The sequence below is a fragment of the Taudactylus pleione genome, unplaced genomic scaffold (assembly GCF_031769625.1).
Source record: "Taudactylus pleione unplaced genomic scaffold, aTauple2 ptg000740l, whole genome shotgun sequence".
Lineage (NCBI taxonomy): Eukaryota > Metazoa > Chordata > Amphibia > Anura > Myobatrachidae > Taudactylus > Taudactylus pleione.
The window spans coordinates 1,196,327-1,220,523 of record NW_028285142.1 but is presented as its reverse complement, the minus strand read 5'-3'; the positions used below and the strand labels follow the sequence as shown (position 1 = coordinate 1,220,523).

Sequence of the window (24,197 nt, the reverse complement as noted above, 5' to 3'; positions counted from 1 at the left end):
TAATGTAATCTCCTCACAGACAGGGACCAAATTACAACCGAACAGCTCATCTCTAACATATATAATGGTTGTTATGGATGCTGTCTGTCCATTGATTTGGAGTATAAGGACAACAGGACAAGGATAATAAATAGCATTTCCACCCTTACTTGCATAATAAAGATGTATTTATTTTGTTACTATATCATGACGTCCCAGAGTTTGTTGTATATTTGCCACTTATTAGAATATTAGACAGCGCTGAGGATAATTTGTTATTTTCATATTTGCTCAGGAGCTGTCTCGCTAGCTCCTTCTCGCCCCCAAGGCTGCCGTCTCATTACCCACACGTAACCATAGAGCGCCAGCCACATGTCCTATCCACATTACCTCTATGCCTTACGCCGTATCCAGGCGGGCACTCTGTGTGAGGCGTGCAGCGCGCACACGTGTTATGGACAGGAGTCTGACAGTAATATCCAGGCTGACATTCGCAAATGGCCTCGGAATTGGAGGAACAACGCTGGATTGGTACAAGAAAGTCCGCTGCGTGGGGAGAGATGAGAACGTGGTTACTTACAAATGATATAACAGAGCGCGGAACACAATTCATAACGGAAGCAATAATACCAGTAACAGAACACGGGCGCATATCACCTGCACACAGAGGAGAGAGCCATTTTGTAAGAGCGACCTCTAGGTGACAGACGGTGGCGTGCGGTGAGTTCAGTAGCTGGGGAGGCACCGGCCACTATCACAGCCAGATGTACACACATATAGGGCCTGATTCAGAGTTGGGAACAGAGAGAGAGATAGTACTTACAGTAACTGTGTACCTGGACAGACCATATTGCAATGCAAGGGGTGTAAATACTGCCCAGCTCTATTATTACACTGCACTATAGATGTCAATTTGGACACCCCCCTCTCGAATCTACACCACGACCCCCCCCCCCCCCGAATCTACACCACGACCCCCCCCCCCCCCCCCTGCAGTGCAGCATGGTGTCACCCAGATGATCAGATGAGAGAGATATCTCTCTATTCCCAACTCTGAGTCAGGCCCTGAGTGTATGGACCTGACAGAGGTACCTTAAATCCACCATTCAATTGTCAGGTTGCATAATAACATACATTCCCCTGTATCTCACCAGTATTTACAGCACAGGAACACTCACAGCCCACAGCACAATAACTAGAAATACATTCCCCTGTATGTGTAACAACTCAGCATTTATAGAATTCTGCAATAGGCGGTAACACACATGTAAAGAATCTCTATTATTCCAGTTAAGACCTAACACTAAAACATTTAAATATGTTGTCCAGGGCTTCAGTATACCTAATAGCAGGTGCGGGGCTATTAATTTAACAGAAGACCTGGACAACAAAATAGCTCTTAGGGGCCTATTCATCATAACTAAAAAATCGATGGAGGTAATTAGGTTTAGAGCTCGCATGGAGTTCTACCTAATTACCGGGGGAATCCATCATTCCTCCTCCCTATAACTATCTATTCCGAAAAGCTGTCATTTTTGCGATTACAGCTTTTCAGAAAATAGATACTTTTCCCTACATATACCTACCTTACCGCAGCTGTAATCAGCGCTCTACCTTACCCCAGCTGTAATCAGTGTTCTACCTTACCCCAGCTGTAATCAGCGCTCTACCTTACCCCAGCTGTAATCAGTGCTCCTACCTTACCCCAGCTGTAATCAGAGCTCTACCTTACCCCAGCTGTAATCAGTGTTCTACCTTACCGCAGCTGTAATCAGTGCTCTACCTTACCGCAGCTGTAATCAGTGCTCTACCTTACCCCAGCTGTAATCAGCGCTCTACCTTACCCCAGCTGTAATCAGCGCTCTACCTTACCCCAGCTGTAATCAGCGCTCTACCTTACCCCAGCTGTAATCAGCGCTCTACCTTACCCCAGCTGTAATCAGCGCTCTACCTTACCCCAGCTGTAATCAGCGCTCTACCTTACCCCAGCTGTAATCAGCGCTCTACCTCACCGCAGCTGTAATCAGTGCTCTACCTTACCGCAGCTGTAATCAGTGCTCTACCTTACCGCAGCTGTAATCAGTGCTCTACCTTACCGTAGCTGTAATCAGTGCTCTACCTTACCGCAGCTGTAATCAGTGCTCTACCTTACCGCAGCTGTAATCAGTGCTCTACCTTACCGCAGCTGTAATCAGTGCTCTACCTTACCCCAGCTGTAATCAGTGCTCTACCTTACCGCAGCTGTAATCAGTGCTCTACCTTACCCCAGCTGTAATCAGTGCTCTACCTCACCCCAGCTGTAATCAGTGCTCTACCTCACCGCAGCTGTAATCAGCGCTCTACCTTACCGCAGCTGTAATCAGTGCTCTACCTTACCGCAGCTGTAATCAGTGCTCTACCTTACCCCAGCTGTAATCAGTGCTCTACCTTACCGCAGCTGTAATCAGTGCTCTACCTTACCGCAGCTGTAATCAGCGCTCTACCTTACCGCAGCTGTAATCAGTGCTCTACCTTACCCCAGCTGTAATCAGTGCTCTACCTTACCCCAGCTGTAATCAGTGCTCTACCTTACCCCAGCTGTAATCAGTGCTCTACCTTACCCCAGCTGTAATCAGCGCTCTACCTTACCCCAGCTGTAATCAGCGCTCTACCTTACCCCAGCTGTAATCAGCGCTCTACCTTACCGCAGCTGTAATCAGTGCTCTACCTTACCGCAGCTGTAATCAGCGCTCTACCTTACCGCAGCTGTAATCAGCGCTCTACCTTACCGCAGCTGTAATCAGCGCTCTACCTTACCCCAGCTGTAATCAGTGCTCTACCTCACCCCAGCTGTAATCAGCGCTCTACCTTACCGCAGCTGTAATCAGCGCTCTACCTTACCGCAGCTGTAATCAGCGCTCTACCTCACCCCAGCTGTAATCAGTGCTCTACCTCACCCCAGCTGTAATCAGTGCTCTACCTCACCGCAGCTGTAATCAGTGCTCTACCTCACCGCAGCTGTAATCAGTGCTCTACCTTACCGTAGCTGTAATCAGTGCTCTACCTTACCGCAGCTGTAATCAGCGCTCTACCTTACCCCAGCTGTAATCAGTGCTCTACCTTACCGCAGCTGTAATCAGTGCTGCACATGCACCATTACATTCACAAAAGCTGCGCATGCGCAGCACTGCCTACAGCTGCGGTAATTCTGTGTATCTCCCGCCTTCCCTCCGCTTCCGTCTCCCACCTACCTGGCCGCCTGGTCACAGGCTGCAGCCGCGGACCCCGACCTCCCGTCTGAAGATTTATTTTATTTTTTTACCGTATTGTGTTTAAAAAAAAAAAAAAAAAAAACGTTAACATGTTCTCCCTCCGCAATGCTGCTGCTGCCGGGTAGCGTCTCCCCTCCGTTCCCCGGTGACACTTGTGTAAGTGCAGTTAATTGAAGATGCACCGAGGAACAGAGGGGAGACGCTGCCCGGCAGCAGCATTGCGGCGGGGAGAACACACAGCGCAGCAGCCGGAGGGAGCCGGAGGAGGGCCTGCCCAGCTGACAGCAGGTAAATGTAACCCGCTATACGTCACCTCAGAGTGGTATATAGTAACACCATCAAATCCCGATAATACATCATTTTTGGAATTTGCATATCCCCATACTAATATCCCCATACTAATGTACTAATATCCCCATACTAATGTACTAATATCCCCATACTAATGTACTAATATCCCCATACTAATGTACTAATATCCCCATACTAATGTACTAATATACTAATATCCCCATACTAATATCCCCATACTAATGTACTAATATCCCCATACTAATGTACTAATATACTAATATCCCCATACTAATATCCCCATACTAATGTACTAATATACTAATATCCCCATACTAATATCCCCATACTAATATACTAATATCCCCATACTAATGTACTAATATCCCCATACTAATGTACTAATATCCCCATACTAATGTACTAATATCCCCATACTAATGTACTAATATCCCCATACTAATGTACTAATATACTAATATCCCCATACTAATATCCCCATACTAATGTACTAATATCCCCATACTAATGTACTAATATACTAATATCCCCATACTAATATCCCCATACTAATGTACTAATATCCCCATACTAATATACCCATACTAATATCCCCATACTAATGTACTAATATCCCCATACTAATGTACTAATATCCCCATACTAATGTACTAATATCCCCATACTAATGTACTAATATCCCCATACTAATGTACTAATATCCCCATACTAATGTACTAATATACTAATATCCCCATACTCATATCCCCATACTAATGTACTAATATCCCCATACTAATATACCCATACTAATATCCCCATACTAATGTACTAATATCCCCATACTAATGTACTAATATCCCCGTACTAATATCCCCATACTAATATCCCCATACTCATGTACTAATGTACTAATATCCCCATACTAATATACCCGTACTAATGTACGAATATCCCCATACTAATATACCCATACTAATATACTAATATCCCCATACTAATATACTAATATCCCCATACTAATGTACGAATATCCCCATACTCATGTACTAATGTACTAATATCCCCATACTAATATACCCGTACTAATGTACTAATATCCCCATACTAATATACCCATACTAATATACTAATATCCCCATACTAATATACTAATATCCCCATACTAATGTACTAATATCCCCATACTAATATCCCCATACTAATATACTAATATCCCCATACTAATATCCCCATACTAATATACCCCTACTAATATACTAATATCCCCATACTAATATCCCCATACTAATATACTAATATCCCCATACTAATATACTAATATCCCCATACTAATGTACTAATATCCACATACTAATATCCCCATACTAATATACCCATACTAATGTACTAATATCCACATACTAATATCCCCATACTAATATACTAATATCCCCATACTAATATACCCATACTAATATACCCATACTAATGTACTAATATCCCCATACTAATGTACTAATATACCCATACTAATATACTAATGTATGGGGAGCGTGGAAATTATAGCAGACGGACTTTATCAGGAGATATCAGTGATATATATATATATATTATATAATGATATCACTGATATCTCCTGCGTTAAGTGTGATAATGAATACTAAATTAACGGTAATTAAGGAAAATGTCCTTAAAACCGTTATTTTAGTATTGATGAATAGGCCCCTTAGTGATAGTGAGTGTATTAAACTAAACACTCACATGCTGCCTTCCTTGGACCTGCAGACTGACACTGACACTCTCCCAGTCACAGAGTACAGCACTGACACTCTCCCAGTCACAAAGTAAAGCACTGACACTCTCCCAGTCACAAAGTAAAGCACTGACACTCTCCCAGTCGCAGAGTGCAGCACTGACACTCTCCCAGTCGCAGAGTGCAGCACTGACACTCTCCCAGTCGCAGAGTGCAGCACTGACACTCTCCCAGTCGCAGAGTGCAGCACTGACACTCTCCCAGTCGCAGAGTGCAGCACTGACACTCTCCCAGTCGCAGAGTGCAGCACTGACACTCTCCCAGTCGCAGAGTGCAGCACTGACACTCTCCCAGTCGCAGAGTGCAGCACTGACACTCTCCCAGTCGCAGAGTGCAGCACTGACACTCTCCCAGTCGCAGAGTGCAGCACTGACACTCTCCCAGTCGCAGAGTGCAGCACTGACACTCTCCCAGTCGCAGAGTGCAGCACTGACACTCTCCCAGTCGCAGAGTGCAGCACTGACACTCTCCCAGTCGCAGAGTGCAGCACTGACACTCTCCCAGTCGCAGAGTGCAGCACTGACACTCTCCCAGTCGCAGAGTACAGCACTGACACTCTCCCAGTCACAGAGTACAGCACTGACACTCTCCCAGTCACAGAGTACAGCACTGACACTCTCCCAGTCACAGAGTATAGCACTGCACTGACACTCTCCCAGTCGCAGAGTACAGCACTGACACTCTCCCAGTCACAGAGTATAGCACTGCACTGACACTCTCCCAGTCGCAGAGTACAGCAGTGACACTCTCCCAGTCGCAGAGTACAGCAGTGACACTCTCCCAGTCGCAGAGTACAGCACTGACACTCTCCCAGTCGCAGAGTACAGCACTGACACTCTCCCAGTCGCAGAGTACAGCACTGACACTCTCCCAGTCGCAGAGTACAGCACTGACACTCTCCCAGTCGCAGAGTACAGCACTGACACTGACACTCTCCCAGTCACAGAGTAAAGCACTGACACTCTCCCAGTCACAGAGTACAGCACTGACACTCTCCCAGTCACAGAGTACAGCACTGACACTCTCCCAGTCACAGAGTACAGCACTGACACTCTCCCAGTCGCAGAGTACAGCACTGACACTCTCCCAGTCGCAGAGTACAGCACTGACACTCTCCCAGTCGCAGAGTACAGCACTGACACTCTCCCAGTCGCAGAGTACAGCACTGACACTGACACTCTCCCAGTCACAGAGTACAGCACTGACACTCTCCCAGTCACAGAGTACAGCACTGACACTCTCCCAGTCACAGAGTACAGCACTGACACTCTCCCAGTCACAGAGTACAGCACTGACACTCTCCCAGTCACAGAGTACAGCACTGAAACTCTCCCAGTCACAGAGTACAGCACTGACACTCTCCCAGTCGCAGAGTACAGCACTGACACTCTCCCAGTCGCAGAGTACAGCACTGACACTCTCCCAGTCGCAGAGTACAGCACTGACACTCTCCCAGTCGCAGAGTACAGCACTGACACTCTCTCAGTCGCAGAGTACAGCACTGACACTGACACTCTCCCAGTCACAGAGTACAGCACTGACACTCTCCCAGTCACAGAGTACAGCACTGACACTCTCCCAGTCACAGAGTACAGCACTGACACTCTCCCAGTCACAGAGTACAGCACTGACACTCCCAGTCACAGAGTACAGCACTGACACTCTCCCAGTCAGGGTACATCACTGACACTCTCCCAGTCGCAGAGAACAGCACTGACACTCTCCCAGTCGCAGAGTACAGCACTGACACTCTCCCAGTCGCAGAGTACAGCACTGACACTCTCCCAGTCGCAGAGTGCAGCACTGACACTCTCCCAGTCGCAGAGTGCAGCACTGACACTCTCCCAGTCGCAGAGTGCAGCACTGACACTCTCCCAGTCGCAGAGTGCAGCACTGACACTCTCCCAGTCGCAGAGTGCAGCACTGACACTCTCCCAGTCGCAGAGTGCAGCACTGACACTCTCCCAGTCGCAGAGTGCAGCACTGACACTCTCCCAGTCGCAGAGTGCAGCACTGACACTCTCCCAGTCGCAGAGTGCAGCACTGACACTCTCCCAGTCGCAGAGTGCAGCACTGACACTCTCCCAGTCGCAGAGTGCAGCACTGACACTCTCCCAGTCGCAGAGTGCAGCACTGACACTCTCCCAGTCGCAGAGTGCAGCACTGACACTCTCCCAGTCGCAGAGTGCAGCACTGACACTCTCCCAGTCGCAGAGTGCAGCACTGACACTCTCCCAGTCGCAGAGTGCAGCACTGACACTCTCCCAGTCGCAGAGTGCAGCACTGACACTCTCCCAGTCGCAGAGTGCAGCACTGACACTCTCCCAGTCGCAGAGTACAGCACTGACACTCTCCCAGTCACAGAGTACAGCACTGACACTCTCCCAGTCACAGAGTACAGCACTGACACTCTCCCAGTCACAGAGTATAGCACTGCACTGACACTCTCCCAGTCGCAGAGTACAGCACTGACACTCTCCCAGTCACAGAGTATAGCACTGCACTGACACTCTCCCAGTCGCAGAGTACAGCAGTGACACTCTCCCAGTCGCAGAGTACAGCAGTGACACTCTCCCAGTCGCAGAGTACAGCACTGACACTCTCCCAGTCGCAGAGTACAGCACTGACACTCTCCCAGTCGCAGAGTACAGCACTGACACTCTCCCAGTCGCAGAGTACAGCACTGACACTCTCCCAGTCGCAGAGTACAGCACTGACACTGACACTCTCCCAGTCACAGAGTAAAGCACTGACACTCTCCCAGTCACAGAGTACAGCACTGACACTCTCCCAGTCACAGAGTACAGCACTGACACTCTCCCAGTCACAGAGTACAGCACTGACACTCTCCCAGTCGCAGAGTACAGCACTGACACTCTCCCAGTCGCAGAGTACAGCACTGACACTCTCCCAGTCGCAGAGTACAGCACTGACACTCTCCCAGTCGCAGAGTACAGCACTGACACTGACACTCTCCCAGTCACAGAGTACAGCACTGACACTCTCCCAGTCACAGAGTACAGCACTGACACTCTCCCAGTCACAGAGTACAGCACTGACACTCTCCCAGTCACAGAGTACAGCACTGACACTCTCCCAGTCACAGAGTACAGCACTGAAACTCTCCCAGTCACAGAGTACAGCACTGACACTCTCCCAGTCGCAGAGTACAGCACTGACACTCTCCCAGTCACAGAGTACAGCACTGACACTCTCCCAGTCGCAGAGTACAGCACTGACACTCTCCCAGTCGCAGAGTACAGCACTGACACTCTCTCAGTCGCAGAGTACAGCACTGACACTGACACTCTCCCAGTCACAGAGTACAGCACTGACACTCTCCCAGTCACAGAGTACAGCACTGACACTCTCCCAGTCACAGAGTACAGCACTGACACTCTCCCAGTCACAGAGTACAGCACTGACACTCCCAGTCACAGAGTACAGCACTGACACTCTCCCAGTCAGGGTACATCACTGACACTCTCCCAGTCGCAGAGTACAGCACTGACACTGACACTCTCCCAGTCACAGAGTACAGCACTGACACTCTCCCAGTCACAGAGTACAGCACTGACACTCTCCCAGTCACAGAGTACAGCACTGACACTCTCCCAGTCACAGAGTACAGCACTGACACTCTCCCAGTCGCAGAGCACAGCACTGACACTGACACTCTCCCAGTCACAGAGTACAGCACTGACACTCTCCCAGTCGCAGAGTACAGCACTGACACTCTCCCAGTCGCAGAGTACAGCACTGACACTCTCCCAGTCGCAGAGTACAGCACTGACACTCTCCCAGTCACAGAGTACAGCACTGACACTCTCCCAGTCGCAGAGTACAGCACTGACACTCTCCCAGTCGCAGAGTACAGCACTGACACTCTCCCAGTCGCAGAGTACAGCACTGACACTCTCCCAGTCGCAGAGTACAGCACTGACACTCTCTCAGTCGCAGAGTACAGCATTGACACTGACACTCTCCCAGTCACAGAGTACAGCACTGACACTCTCCCAGTCACAGAGTACAGCACTGACACTCCCAGTCACAGAGTACAGCACTGACACTCTCCCAGTCAGGGTACATCACTGACACTCTCCCAGTCGCAGAGTGCAGCACTGACACTCTCCCAGTCGCAGAGTGCAGCACTGACACTCTCCCAGTCGCAGAGTACAGCACTGACACTCTCCCAGTCGCAGAGTACAGCACTGACACTCTCCCAGTCACAAAGTACAGCACTGACAGTCTCCCAGTCACAAAGTACAGCACTGACACTCTCCCAGTTGCAGAGTACAGCACTGACACTGTCCCAGTCGCAGAGTACAGCACTGACACTCTCCCAGTCGCAGAGTACAGCACTGACACTCTCCCAGTCGCAGAGAACAGCACTGACACTCTCCCAGTCGCAGAGTACAGCACTGACACTCTCCCAGTCGCAGAGTGCAGCACTGACACTCTCCCAGTCGCAGAGTGCAGCACTGACACTCTCCCAGTCGCAGAGTGCAGCACTGACACTCTCCCAGTCGCAGAGTGCAGCACTGACACTCTCCCAGTCGCAGAGTGCAGCACTGACACTCTCCCAGTCGCAGAGTGCAGCACTGACACTCTCCCAGTCGCAGAGTGCAGCACTGACACTCTCCCAGTCGCAGAGTGCAGCACTGACACTCTCCCAGTCGCAGAGTGCAGCACTGACACTGACACTCTCCCAGTCACAGAGTAAAGCACTGACACTCTCCCAGTCACAGAGTACAGCACTGACACTCTCCCAGTCACAGAGTACAGCACTGACACTCTCCCAGTCACAGAGTATAGCACTGCACTGACACTCTCCCAGACACAGAGTACAGCAGTGACACTCTCCCAGTCGCAGAGTACAGCACTGACACTCTCCCAGTCGCAGAGTACAGCACTGACACTCTCCCAGTCGCAGAGTACAGCACTGACACTCTCCCAGTCGCAGAGTACAGCACTGACACTCTCCCAGTCACAAAGTACAGCACTGACACTCTCCCAGTCAGGGTACATCACTGACACTCTCCCAGTCACAGAGTACAGCACTGACACTCTCCCAGTCACAGAGTACAGCACTGACACTCTCCCAGTCACAAAGTAAAGCACTGACAGTCTCCCAGTCACAAAGTACAGCACTGACACTCTCCCAGTCACAAAGTACAGCACTGACACTCTCTCAGTCACAGAGTACAGCACTGACACTGACACTCTCCCAGTCACAGAGTACAGCACTGACACTCTCCCAGTCACAGAGTACAGCACTGACACTCCCAGTCACAGAGTACAGCACTGACACTCTCCCAGTCAGGGTACATCACTGACACTCTCCCAGTCAGGGTACATCACTGACACTCTCCCAGTCACAGAGTACAGCACTGACACTCTCCCAGTCACAGAGTACAGCACTGACACTCTCCCAGTCACAAAGTACAGCACTGACACTCTCCCAGTCACAGAGTACAGCACTGACACTCTCCCAGTCACAAAGTACAGCACTGACACTCTCCCAGTCACAATGTACAGCACTGACACTCTCCCAGTCAGGGTACATCACTGACACTCTCCCAGTCGCAGAGTACAGCACTGACACTCTCCCAGTCGCAGAGTACAGCACTGACACTCTCCCAGTCGCAGAGTACAGCACTGACACTCTCCCAGTCGCAGAGTACAGCACTGACACTGACACTCTCCCAGTCACAGAGTACAGCACTGACACTCTCCCAGTCACAGAGTACAGCACTGACACTCTCCCAGTCACAGAGTACAGCACTGACACTCTCCCAGTCACAGAGTACAGCACTGACACTCTCCCAGTCACAGAGTACAGCACTGACACTCTCCCAGTCAGGGTACATCACTGACACTCTCCCAGTCACAGAGTACAGCACTGACACTGACACTCTCCCAGTCACAGAGTAAAGCACTGACACTCTCCCAGTCGCAGAGTGCAGCACTGACACTCTCCCAGTCGCAGAGTACAGCACTGACACTCTCCCAGTCGCAGAGTACAGCACTGACAGTCTCCCAGTCACAAAGTAAAGCACTGACAGTCTCCCAGTCGCAAAGTACAGCACTGACACTCTCCCAGTCGCAGAGTACAGCACTGACACTCTCCCAGTCGCAGAGTGCAGCACTGACACTCTCCCAGTCGCAGAGTGCAGCACTGACACTCTCCCAGTCGCAGAGTGCAGCACTGACACTCTCCCAGTCGCAGAGTGCAGCACTGACACTCTCCCAGTCGCAGAGTGCAGCACTGACACTCTCCCAGTCGCAGAGTGCAGCACTGACACTCTCCCAGTCGCAGAGTGCAGCACTGACACTCTCCCAGTCGCAGAGTGCAGCACTGACACTCTCCCAGTCGCAGAGTGCAGCACTGACACTGACACTCTCCCAGTCGCAGAGTGCAGCACTGACACTGACACTCTCCCAGTCGCAGAGTGCAGCACTGACACTGACACTCTCCCAGTCGCAGAGTGCAGCACTGACACTCTCCCAGTCGCAGAGTGCAGCACTGACACTGACACTCTCCCAGTCACAGAGTACAGCACTGACACTCTCCCAGTCACAGAGTACAGCACTGACACTCTCCCAGTCACAGAGTATAGCACTGCACTGACACTCTCCCAGTCACAGAGTACAGCAGTGACACTCTCCCAGTCACAGAGTACAGCACTGACACTCTCCCAGTCGCAGAGTACAGCACTGACACTCTCCCAGTCGCAGAGTACAGCACTGACACTCTCCCAGTCACAAAGTACAGCACTGACACTCTCCCAGTCAGGGTACATCACTGACACTCTCCCAGTCACAGAGTACAGCACTGACACTGACACTCTCCCAGTCACAGAGTACAGCACTGACACTCTCCCAGTCACAGAGTACAGCACTGACACTCCCAGTCACAGAGTACAGCACTGACACTCTCCCAGTCAGGGTACATCACTGACACTCTCCCAGTCAGGGTACATCACTGACACTCTCCCAGTCACAGAGTACAGCACTGACACTCTCCCAGTCACAGAGTACAGCACTGACACTCTCCCAGTCACAAAGTACAGCACTGACACTCTCCCAGTCACAGAGTACAGCACTGACACTCTCCCAGTCACAAAGTACAGCACTGACACTCTCCCAGTCACAATGTACAGCACTGACACTCTCCCAGTCAGGGTACATCACTGACACTCTCCCAGTCGCAGAGTACAGCACTGACACTCTCCCAGTCGCAGAGTACAGCACTGACACTCTCCCAGTCACAGAGTACAGCACTGACACTCTCCCAGTCACAGAGTACAGCACTGACACTCTCCCAGTCACAGAGTACAGCACTTACACTCTCCCAGTCACAGAGTACAGCACTGACACTCTCCCAGTCGCAGAGTACAGCACTGACACTCTCCCAGTCGCAGAGTACAGCACTTACACTCTCCCAGTCACAGAGTACAGCACTGACACTCTCCCAGTCACAGAGTACAGCACTGACACTCTCCCAGTCACAGAGTACAGCACTGACACTCCCAGTCACAGAGTACAGCACTGACACTCTCCCAGTCAGGGTACATCACTGACACTCTCCCAGTCGCAGAGTACAGCACTGACACTCTCCCAGTCGCAGAGTACAGCACTGACACTCTCTCAGTCGCAGAGTACAGCATTGACACTGACACTCTCCCAGTCACAGAGTACAGCACTGACACTCTCCCAGTCACAGAGTACAGCACTGACACTCCCAGTCACAGAGTACAGCACTGACACTCTCCCAGTCAGGGTACATCACTGACACTCTCCCAGTCGCAGAGTGCAGCACTGACACTCTCCCAGTCGCAGAGTGCAGCACTGACACTCTCCCAGTCGCAGAGTACAGCACTGACACTCTCCCAGTCACAAAGTACAGCACTGACAGTCTCCCAGTCACAAAGTACAGCACTGACACTCTCCCAGTCGCAGAGTACAGCACTGACACTCTCCCAGTCGCAGAGTACAGCACTGACACTCTCCCAGTCGCAGAGTACAGCACTGACACTCTCCCAGTCGCAGAGAACAGCACTGACACTCTCCCAGTCGCAGAGTACAGCACTGACACTCTCCCAGTCGCAGAGTACAGCACTGACACTCTCCCAGTCGCAGAGTGCAGCACTGACACTCTCCCAGTCGCAGAGTGCAGCACTGACACTCTCCCAGTCGCAGAGTGCAGCACTGACACTCTCCCAGTCGCAGAGTGCAGCACTGACACTCTCCCAGTCGCAGAGTGCAGCACTGACACTCTCCCAGTCGCAGAGTGCAGCACTGACACTCTCCCAGTCGCAGAGTGCAGCACTGACACTCTCCCAGTCGCAGAGTGCAGCACTGACACTCTCCCAGTCGCAGAGTGCAGCACTGACACTCTCCCAGTCGCAGAGTGCAGCACTGACACTCTCCCAGTCGCAGAGTGCAGCACTGACACTCTCCCAGTCGCAGAGTGCAGCACTGACACTCTCCCAGTCGCAGAGTGCAGCACTGACACTCTCCCAGTCGCAGAGTGCAGCACTGACACTCTCCCAGTCGCAGAGTGCAGCACTGACACTCTCCCAGTCGCAGAGTGCAGCACTGACACTCTCCCAGTCGCAGAGTGCAGCACTGACACTCTCCCAGTCACAGAGTACAGCACTGACACTCTCCCAGTCACAGAGTACAGCACTGACACTCTCCCAGTCAGGGTACATCACTGACACTCTCCCAGTCAGGGTACATCACTGACACTCTCCCAGTCACAGAGTACAGCACTGACACTCTCCCAGTCACAGAGTACAGCACTGACACTCTCCCAGTCACAAAGTACAGCACTGACACTCTCCCAGTCACAGAGTACAGCACTGACACTCTCCCAGTCACAAAGTACAGCACTGACACTCTCCCAGTCACAAAGTACAGCACTGACACTCTCCCAGTCGCAGAGTACAGCACTGACACTCTCCCAGTCGCAGAGAATAGCACTGCACTGACACTCTCCCAGTCACAGAGTACAGCAGTGACACTCTCCCAGTCACAGAGTACATCACTGACACTCTCCCAGTCGCAGAGTGCAGCACTGACACTCTCCCAGTCGCAGAGTGCAGCACTGACACTCTCCCAGTCGCAGAGTACAGCACTGACACTCTCCCAGTCACAAAGTACAGCACTGACAGTCTCCCAGTCACAAAGTACAGCACTGACACTCTCCCAGTCGCAGAGTACAGCACTGACACTCTCCCAGTCGCAGAGTACAGCACTGACACTCTCCCAGTCGCAGAGTACAGCACTGACACTCTCCCAGTCGCAGAGTACAGCACTGACACTCTCCCAGTCGCAGAGAACAGCACTGACACTCTCCCAGTCGCAGAGTACAGCACTGACACTCTCCCAGTCGCAGAGTGCAGCACTGACACTCTCCCAGTCACAGAGTGCAGCACTGACACTCTCCCAGTCGCAGAGTGCAGCACTGACACTCTCCCAGTCGCAGAGTGCAGCACTGACACTCTCCCAGTCGCAGAGTGCAGCACTGACACTCTCCCAGTCGCAGAGTGCAGCACTGACACTCTCCCAGTCGCAGAGTGCAGCACTGACACTCTCCCAGTCGCAGAGTGCAGCACTGACACTCTCCCAGTCGCAGAGTGCAGCACTGACACTCTCCCAGTCGCAGAGTGCAGCACTGACACTCTCCCAGTCGCAGAGTGCAGCACTGACACTCTCCCAGTCGCAGAGTGCAGCACTGACACTCTCCCAGTCGCAGAGTGCAGCACTGACACTCTCCCAGTCGCAGAGTGCAGCACTGACACTCTCCCAGTCGCAGAGTGCAGCACTGACACTCTCCCAGTCGCAGAGTGCAGCACTGACACTCTCCCAGTCACAGAGTACAGCACTGACACTCTCCCAGTCACAGAGTACAGCACTGACACTCTCCCAGTCAGGGTACATCACTGACACTCTCCCAGTCAGGGTACATCACTGACACTCTCCCAGTCACAGAGTACAGCACTGACACTCTCCCAGTCACAGAGTACAGCACTGACACTCTCCCAGTCACAAAGTACAGCACTGACACTCTCCCAGTCACAGAGTACAGCACTGACACTCTCCCAGTCACAAAGTACAGCACTGACACTCTCCCAGTCACAAAGTACAGCACTGACACTCTCCCAGTCGCAGAGTACAGCACTGACACTCTCCCAGTCGCAGAGAATAGCACTGCACTGACACTCTCCCAGTCACAGAGTACAGCAGTGACACTCTCCCAGTCACAGAGTACAGCACTGACACTCTCCCAGTCACAGAGTACAGCACTGACACTCTCCCAGTCACAGAGTACAGCACTGACACTCTCCCAGTCACAGAGTACAGCACTGACACTCTCCCAGTCAGGGTACATCACTGACACTCTCCCAGTCACAGAGTACAGCACTGACACTCTCCCAGTCACAGAGTACAACACTGACACTCTCCCAGTCACAACGTACAGCACTGACACTCTCCCAGTCACAGAGTACAGCACTTACACTCAGGGCCGTTGAGAGCCTGGCCGGGCCCGGGTAATGGAGGGGGCGTGGCCTAATTGTGGGGCGTGGCCACGCCCCTTGGAAAAAAAAGAAGTATTCAGCAGTTTTTCAGCGCAGCCCAGCACAAGTTGTGTGCTGAGCTGCTGTGAGGAAGGGGGGAGGGCGACGCCGGGCCCCTCTAGGGAGCCTGGGCCTGGGTAAACTGTACCTGCTCCCCCCCCTCTCGGTGCCCATGCTGACACTGACACTCTCCTAGTCACTCTCCCAGTCACTGACACTCTCCCAATCACAGATGTGATATATCACACAGGGCAGGATCTGACCTGGCATCTTGGCCGGATTAAGGGAGGAGCGACCGGGGCGGTCGTCCAGGGGCCCCAACACACAGAGGGCCGATGTGACCTTGCCGAGAACAGGTGTCCAGCGACACCTGTTCCCGGGCTGAGGCACAGAAGCAGCAGCGGCTGTTCTACTGAATGCAGCAGCATAGTCAGTGCTGCTGCATCAGCTTTCTTTTAGGGAGGAGAAGGGCCGGCTCCACACTAGCGAATGCAGGGGGGGGTTTCTGAGTACCTAGAAACCCCCCCCCCCCCCGACACACAGATTCCCCCTGACAGTGACCGGTCGCATTGGGGGCGGAGCCAATATGACAAGCCCCCGCCCCATATAATCACTAATCACAGCATTACATCACGGGGGCGGGGCCTAATGCATCGAGGTGCCCCAGGACTGTTCATGCAGCAGCTGCTGCATGAAGTGAAGGTATGTGTGTATGTGTGTATGTATGTATGTGGTTCTTTGTGTATATGTGTAATGTGTATACTGTGTATGTGTATATAGGTTTTATGTACTAAGCAGTGGTAAGAGACAGAGTGAAAAGGGATAAGGTACCAGCCAATCAGCTCCCAACTGTCATCTCACAGGCTGTGTTTGAAAAATGATAGTTGGGAGCTGATTGGCTGGTACCTTATCACTTTTCACTCTGTCTCTTACCACTGCTTAGAACATAGACCCCTCAGTGTGTATGTGTTAATGTGTATATATGTGTGTGCCGTTTATGTGTGAGTGTATGTTATGAATATATATATATATATATATATTTATATTTAGGACCCCCCAAATCCTGCGTTTGCCCCTGTCTTCATGTGGGTGGGTTGCCCATAGCAACCAGATTGTAGCTATTATCTTCTAGAAGGTGCTAGATAAATGTTAAGTAGAATCTGATTGGTTGCTATGGGCAACATCTCTTTTAAAACTCACTTCTAAAAACTCTCACTGTAGTAAATTTACCCCTAAGTATGATAATTGCAGCAACATAATTCTGTGCAGCCACCTTAACATTAGCACAGAAATCCTGTATTAGACTTTCACTTGATACCTGCAGGTGGCGCTGTTGCTCTGTCATCTATATGAGACATCAACAGAGCACAATCTAAAGCTGGGTATACACTGATAGATATATTAGGCAAAATTTACTAAGCGGCGGATTCTAGACTCCGGCGGTTTGGTGGCGGTTTGACGGCGGGTTCTATTCTGTTCTAAACCCCCGGGGGTTTGGTGGCGGTTTTGCAGCGGTTTCTAAATGACAGCCCTGTTCTATACTATTCTAAAATGTGTTTTGATGGCAGTTTTGCAGCGGTTTTGGCCTTAGTAAATATGCAGATAGCAAAACCGCTGCCAAACCGCAGTCAAAACACATTTTAGAATAGAATAGAACAGGGCTGTCATTTAGATACTACTGCAAAACCGCCACCAAACCGCCGGGGTTTAGAACTCGCCGCTTAGTAAATTTTGCCCATTGCCTGTTCGTTTGAATGGGCGATATGTCTGGAATGGGTATACCTCCTGTCAAAATACAGTCAGCGGCATCCCGATGGTCGGTATCCATACTTGCCTACTTTTGAAAAAGCATTTCGGGGAGATTGTGAAAGAAACACCTATGAGCTTCGGTACATGTGACAATATTGCACTACTCCCCAGCTTTCTTTTACTATGAGATACTAAGCGATATTCTGGGGAAGATCCGATGGAGTCAGTGAACGTTTGAAAACTGACCATACCAATAAAGGAGGAATTAAGTCCAGAGTCAAAGAACTATGAGAATTCACCCCCTCATGAAGGCTAAACATATTAAGTAAGGACTCTTTAGACGTTGATATACTGTAAAGGTGCGTACACACAGGGCGATAAAGTGGACGACTGAACGATATCGTTATCGTTTAGTCGTCCACTTTATCGTCCATTTTTAACCCCAAAAAGATGAACGATAACAACGACGCGCGTTCCCGCGGGTCGTTCCTCAGTATCGTTCATCGGGCTGACATGCAGGCCAACCTGACGATCTCGTCAGGTTGCTGCATGTCAGGGAATGGGGGAGAGAGCCCGGCGCTGAACGATATCGTTAATGATATCGTTCAGCGGCTGTGCTTAATGTCATGAACGACATTGAGCACAGCCTGCCGGGGACACACTACACGATATCGCTCAGGGAGCATATCGTGTAGTGTGTACCCACCATTAGTCTTTGCGCCATTGGGAGAATATATTGTGTGGTGTACTGGATATTGTGAAGAATCCTTTGTGTTTTCCTGAGGCTGCGTCAGTTTAGTTGCATAATCATTGTATTTGTTCTATATATACTGTCTGATATCACCTGTGGGAACCTGAAAAACACACCCTGCCATTTAACTGTTAGGTCGTCCTTCCTCTGTATTCTCCCATGGGCTGAATATCTATCATAAGAGAAGATACGGAGAGCAGAACAGTAGCCGAATGTGTGGAGCAGAGAGCCAGGGGGCAGGGGATAGTGGATGTGACAGAGGGGGGAAAGGCATTAGTGGTTGTAGTAGAGAAAGCCAGGGTAGAAGGGGAAGGTAGTGGTTGTGGCTGGGAGCCAGGTGGGGAAGGTAGTGGACGTGGCAAAGATAGCCAATGGGGAAGGAGAATGTAGTGGATGTGGCAGAGAGAGACCGGGGGGAAGGCGAAGGTAGTGGATGTGGCAGAGAGAGACCGGGGGGAAGGGGAAGGTAGTGAATGTGGCAGAGAGAGACGGGGGGAAGGGAGCGATAGTGGATGTGGCACAGAGAGACTAGGGGGGAAGGGGGCAGTAGTGGATGTGGCAGAGAGAGACCGGGGGGAAGGGGAAGGTAGTGGATGTGGCAGAGAGAGACCGGGGGGAAGGGGAAGGTAGTGGATGTGGCAGAGAGAGACCGGGGGGAAGGGGGCGGTGATGGATGTGGCAGAGAGAGACCGAGGGGGAAGGGGAAGGTAGTGGATGTTGCAGAGAGACCAGGGGGGAGGGGAAGTTAGTGGATGTGGCAGAGAGACTGAGGGGGAAGGGGACAGTAGTGGATGTGTCAGAGAGAGACCAGGGGGAAGGGGAAGGTAGTGGATGTGTCAGAGAGAGACCGGGGGGAAGGGGAAGGTAGTGGATGCGGCAGAGAGAGACCGGGGGGAAGGGGTCGGTGGTGGATGTGGCAGAGAGAGACCGGGGAGGAAGGGGGCGGTAGTGGATGTGGCAGAGAGAGACCGAGGGAGAAGGGGGTGGTAGTGGATGTGGCAGAGAGAGACCAGGGGGGGAAGGGGAAGGTAGTGGATGTGTCAGAGAGAGACCAGGGGGAAGGGGAAGGTAGTGGATGTGGCAGAGAGAGACCGGGGGGAAGGGGAAGGTAGTGGATGTGGCAGAGAGAGACCGGGGGGGAGGGGTCGGTGGTGGATGTGGCAGAGAGAGACCGAGGGAGAAGGGGGCGGTAGTGGATGTGGCAGAGAGAGACCAGGGGGGGAAGGGGAAGGTAGTGGATGTGTCAGAGAGAGACTGGGGGGAAGGGGAAGGTAGTGGATGTGGCAGAGAGAGACCTGGGGGGAAGGGGGCGGTAGTGGATGTGTCAGAGAGAGACTGGGGGAAGGGGAAGGTTGTGGATGTGGCAGAGAGAGACCGGGGGAGGAAGGGGAAGGTAGTGGATGTGGCAGAGAGAGACCAGGGGGAAGGGAAAGGTAGTGGATGTGGCAGAGAGAGACTGGGGGGAAGGGGAAGGTAGTGGATGTGGCAGAGAGAGAGCTGGGGGGGAAGGGGAAGGTAGTGGATGTGGCAGAGAAAGATCTGGGGGGAAGGTAGTGGATGTGGCAGAGAGAGACCGGGGGAAGGGGAAGGTAGTGGATGTGGCAGAGAGAGACTGGGGGAAGGGGAAGGTAGTGGATGTGGCAGAGAGAGACCTGGGGGGAAGGGGAAGGTAGTGGATGTGGCAGAGAAAGACCAGGGGGAAGAGGAATGTAGTGAATGTGTTAGAGAGAGTCAGGGGGGAGGGGAAGGTAGTGGATGTGGCAGAGAGAGACCAGGGGGAAGGGAAAGGTAGTGGATGTGGCAGAGAGAGACCGGGGGGAAGGGGGTAGTAGTGGATGTGGCAGAGAGAGACTGGGGGGAAGGGGAAGGTAGTGGATGTGGCAGAAAGAGAGCTGGGGTGGAAGGGGAAGGTAGTGGATGTGGCAGAGAAAGATCTGGGGGGAAGGTAGTGGATGTGGCAGAGAGAGACCGGGGGAAGGGGAAGGTAGTGGATGTGGCAGAGAGAGACCGGGGGGGGAAGGGGGCGGTAGTGGATGTGGCAGAGAGAGACCGGGGGAAGGGGAAGGTAGTGGATGTGGCAGAGAGAGACCGGGGGGGGGAAGGGGGCAGTAGTGGATGTGGCAGAGAGAGACTGGGGGAAGGGGAAGGTAGTGGATGTGGCAGAGAGAGACCTGGGGGGAAGGGGAAGGTAGTGGATGTGGCAGAGAAAGACCAGGGGGAAGAGGAATGTAGTGAATGTGTTAGAAAGAGTCAGGGGGGAGGGGAAGGTAGTGGATGTGTTAGGGAGAGACAGGGGGGAAGGGGGCGGTAGTGGGTGTGTTAGGGAGAGACAGGGGGGAAGGTAGTGGATGTGGCAGAGAGAGACCGGGGGGAAGGGAAAGGTAGTGGATGTGGCAGAGAGAGACCAGGGGGGAAGGGGAAGGTAGTGGATGTGGCAGAGAGAGACTGGGGTGAAGGGGAAGGTAGTGGATGTGGCAGAGAGAGACCGGGGGGGAAGGGGGCGGTAGTGGATGTGGCAGAGAGAGCGGGTGGAAAGGGGGCAGTAGTGGATGTGTTAGGGAGAGTCAGGGGGGAAGGGGGCAGTAGTGGATGTGTTAGGGAGGGTACATACTACAGTACATACAGTACATACTACAGTACACACTACAGTAAATACTACAGTACATACTACAAATACTACAGTACACACTATAGTACATACTACAAATACTACATTACATACTGCAGTACACACTACACTACATACTACAAATACTACAGTACATACTACATATACTACAGTACACACTACAGTACATACTACATATACTACAGTACACACTACAGTACATACTACATATACTACAGTACACACTACAGTACTACAGTACACACTACAGTACGTACTACAAATACTACAGTACACACTACAATACACACTACAAATACTACAGTACATACTACATATACTACAGTACATACTACAAATACTACAATACACACTACAGTACATACTACAAATACTACGGTACATACTACAAATACTACAGTACATACTACATACTTTGAGTAGAAAAAAACAAAAACATTTCAGTTGTCGCCTTTACCTCCTGAGCACTTTTTACACGTCTCGCACCGGGGAGGAAACCGTCTCCAGTTAATGAAAGACTCGTCACTCTCACACGGTTTAGCGCAGTCTCTTTCAGCATCAGTAACACAAGGCGAACGTTTCACTTGGCCTGGCAGATAGAAAACGAAAAAGTTGTGTGATGTATACACTGATCCCTATAGGGTGAGGGGCCTGAAAATAAAAATATATATATTATTTAGGGGGAAATTCCAACATCCGGTGATGTATGTGAATGTACGCGTTGCTGAGATATACAGTGTACGGTAGCATTACAATAAAGATTTCCCTGTTTGTGACTGCGAGTTGCCGGGGAAACGATCTCGACACTGACAACTCGCGGCCTTCGCTTTTAATAGAATTGCCACCATAATCTAATGAGGACATCACCTTCAGCAGCAGTCATGAACATTTGTTGCTTAGTGCAACCCTTCACGTTGCAGTAACTGGGGATGAGCGAACCAGAGAAGGCAAGGATGGAAGAGGGATAGGTCAACCAGGACAGGGCGGTGTAAGGCAGCCCTAATAAAGGTACAAGAGGAGTGGGGTCAGCAGGGGTCAATGGACAACAGACAAAATCAGGAGAACTTGGAGCAAGTATAATGGCTTTAGAATGAGCAGGGATCACACCAGCAGTCACCCTTGCCAGTACAGTCTCTGGGGAAGGTTGAAAACTCATTCCAGACTCCATGGAGCGGGCTCATTAAGTGGAGCAAAGGGGATGACAAGTTTTTCAAGCAGCAAATCTGGAGGAGAGTTTGGGACAGAATTGTGTTGTTGCAATATAGTGTTCACCCAGGTTAGTAAGATGCGCTGTTTGGACGGATACCAGTAGAATAACTGACCATACAGATCGTAGTTGAGGGAAGGTTGAGCACCTAGCTTGACTGAATTGTGACGGAAAGTGGCAGAGTGGTAAGACCGTAGGAGAGTAGGTACGTTACTTTCACTTGTGGGATCAAATAAGGAGCTGCCGCAATGTTCAACAAAGGATTGGGAGCAAGGGGGATTGCTAGGTAATGGTGATACCATGTAATTGTGGGTGATTTTCAATTTGATCCAAATATAACGGTGCAGGTTTATTGGTCTAGATAGGAGCCTTGATGGGAGATGGCCGAGAAGGCAGACAAACGTATGCAGAAGGAGATGACGGTTGGAAGATGCAGTATGTAAAAGGGCTGTTACTGCAGTTGATTAGTACAGGTGTTAGCCTGGGATATTACAGGAGGCAGTACCAGGCCTCAGTTGTGTAGCAGGGCAGCCTGGGGTGCTGTCATTACACCAGGATTTCCGAGTTAAGTAAAGACCTGCCGCAGCGAGGCACAGTCAGAGGATTCAGGAGTCGCGTAGCAGTGGTATGCAATCGGGAAGCCGACTGCCTAAATGCCGGCTTCCCGACTGTCATATCCCGGCAAGGGTGAAATGCCGGGCGTCTAGATGTAGACGCCCGGCATTTCCCCGACGCTGGGAGACCGGCGCCGGGCATCCCGATCGTAGTGATGGCGGTGCCGCGAGCGGACAGCCGCGCGGGGGGGCGGGTTAGGTTTAGGGCTCCTGGGGGGGACTTAGGGTTAGGCACCCCCCCGAGAGGGTTAGGGTTAGGCTAGGGGGAGGGAGGGTTAGGGCTAGGCACCCCGGGGGGGAGACTTAAGGTTAGGCACCCCGGGGGGGGACTTAGGGTTAGGCAGCGGGGAAGGGGGGGGTTAGGCACTTAGAGGGGGGATGTTAGGGTTAGGCACCCCTAAGGAGGGTTAGGGAGGTTAGGGTTAGGTTAGACAATACTTACCTATCCACGATCGGGATTTCCAGCGCTGTCGGGCTTCCGCTGCCGGGATCTCTGCTGAATCGAACCGCCGGCCATGCGGACGGCGGTATTTCATACCAATTCCCGTAGCAGTAATCACAGCATGGTCAGGAACATGGGCAGGCTATGTCACAATTTAGAAGGGACAGCAGTCGCAAGTACTGCAATCCCTGAGCAAAATATCCCGAGTATGTAGAAACAAGTCGTCTCTTGTAGAGACGCAGCCGCGGTAAAGAGGCTGAGGTAAAGGGATAGCAAGTCCCATGTCCTGAAAATGCCACCAGGTCATAAAGCTGCAGCCACCCTTTGATGAGTACAGCAGCCGTCAGGATCAAGCTAGGAGAGCGATGGGGTTTAAAGCTGGGGGCATAAGGGGCGACTGCAGTCCCCACGGGGAGTTTTTATTTCATGTGAAATATTTCTGCCATACGATGGGTGCTAAGGAAAGGTGTAATAGGCATTAGTCGGTTATCAATAAAGGGCACGTGAAATTATGGCAGCACAGGAGATGCTGGGCAGAGTAGCTTGCAAGGCGGGGCCTTGGTCCTCCGACGCCAACGCAGCCATCAGTAAGTTGGCAGCTTATAACGGTGGCGGCAACCATTCATCACAAGGGTAACAGCCAAGTGACAAGGTTATACAGAAGTGATGGGGTGCAGCTGTCTGGCACAGGTGTGGTCATATTCAAAAGGCGCTGGTAGGAGTGAAGTGGTGGAGGTCGCAGGGTGGAGTTTCGGTCCTCAGGTTACTGGGACCTCGTGTGGCAGGAGAAAGCGGTGCGCAAGGCATGGTAAGTGGGGGATTGTCAGGATGCCTCGCATATTCACCAATTAGTAGGCCGCACGCCTTGGTTCCAGCAAAATGCGGCAGGGGCCATATGGGCTG

General features: G+C 51.5%; 1 protein-coding gene across 2 annotated transcripts in view; it reads right to left on the bottom strand.

The window, feature by feature from the left end:
• The window catches only part of LOC148477147 (tumor necrosis factor receptor superfamily member 8-like), a 36,867-nt gene that overhangs the window by 8,649 nt on the left and 4,021 nt on the right, over positions 1-24,197 (bottom strand). For both annotated transcript variants that reach the window (XM_088457158.1, XM_088457156.1), the window contains exons 2-3: positions 21,489-21,620; positions 370-525 (exon numbers count right to left, since the gene is read on the bottom strand). In XM_088457158.1, the coding sequence (XP_088313284.1) occupies positions 370-525; positions 21,489-21,620 (288 nt within the window). The remainder of the gene's footprint in view (positions 1-369; positions 526-21,488; positions 21,621-24,197) is intronic.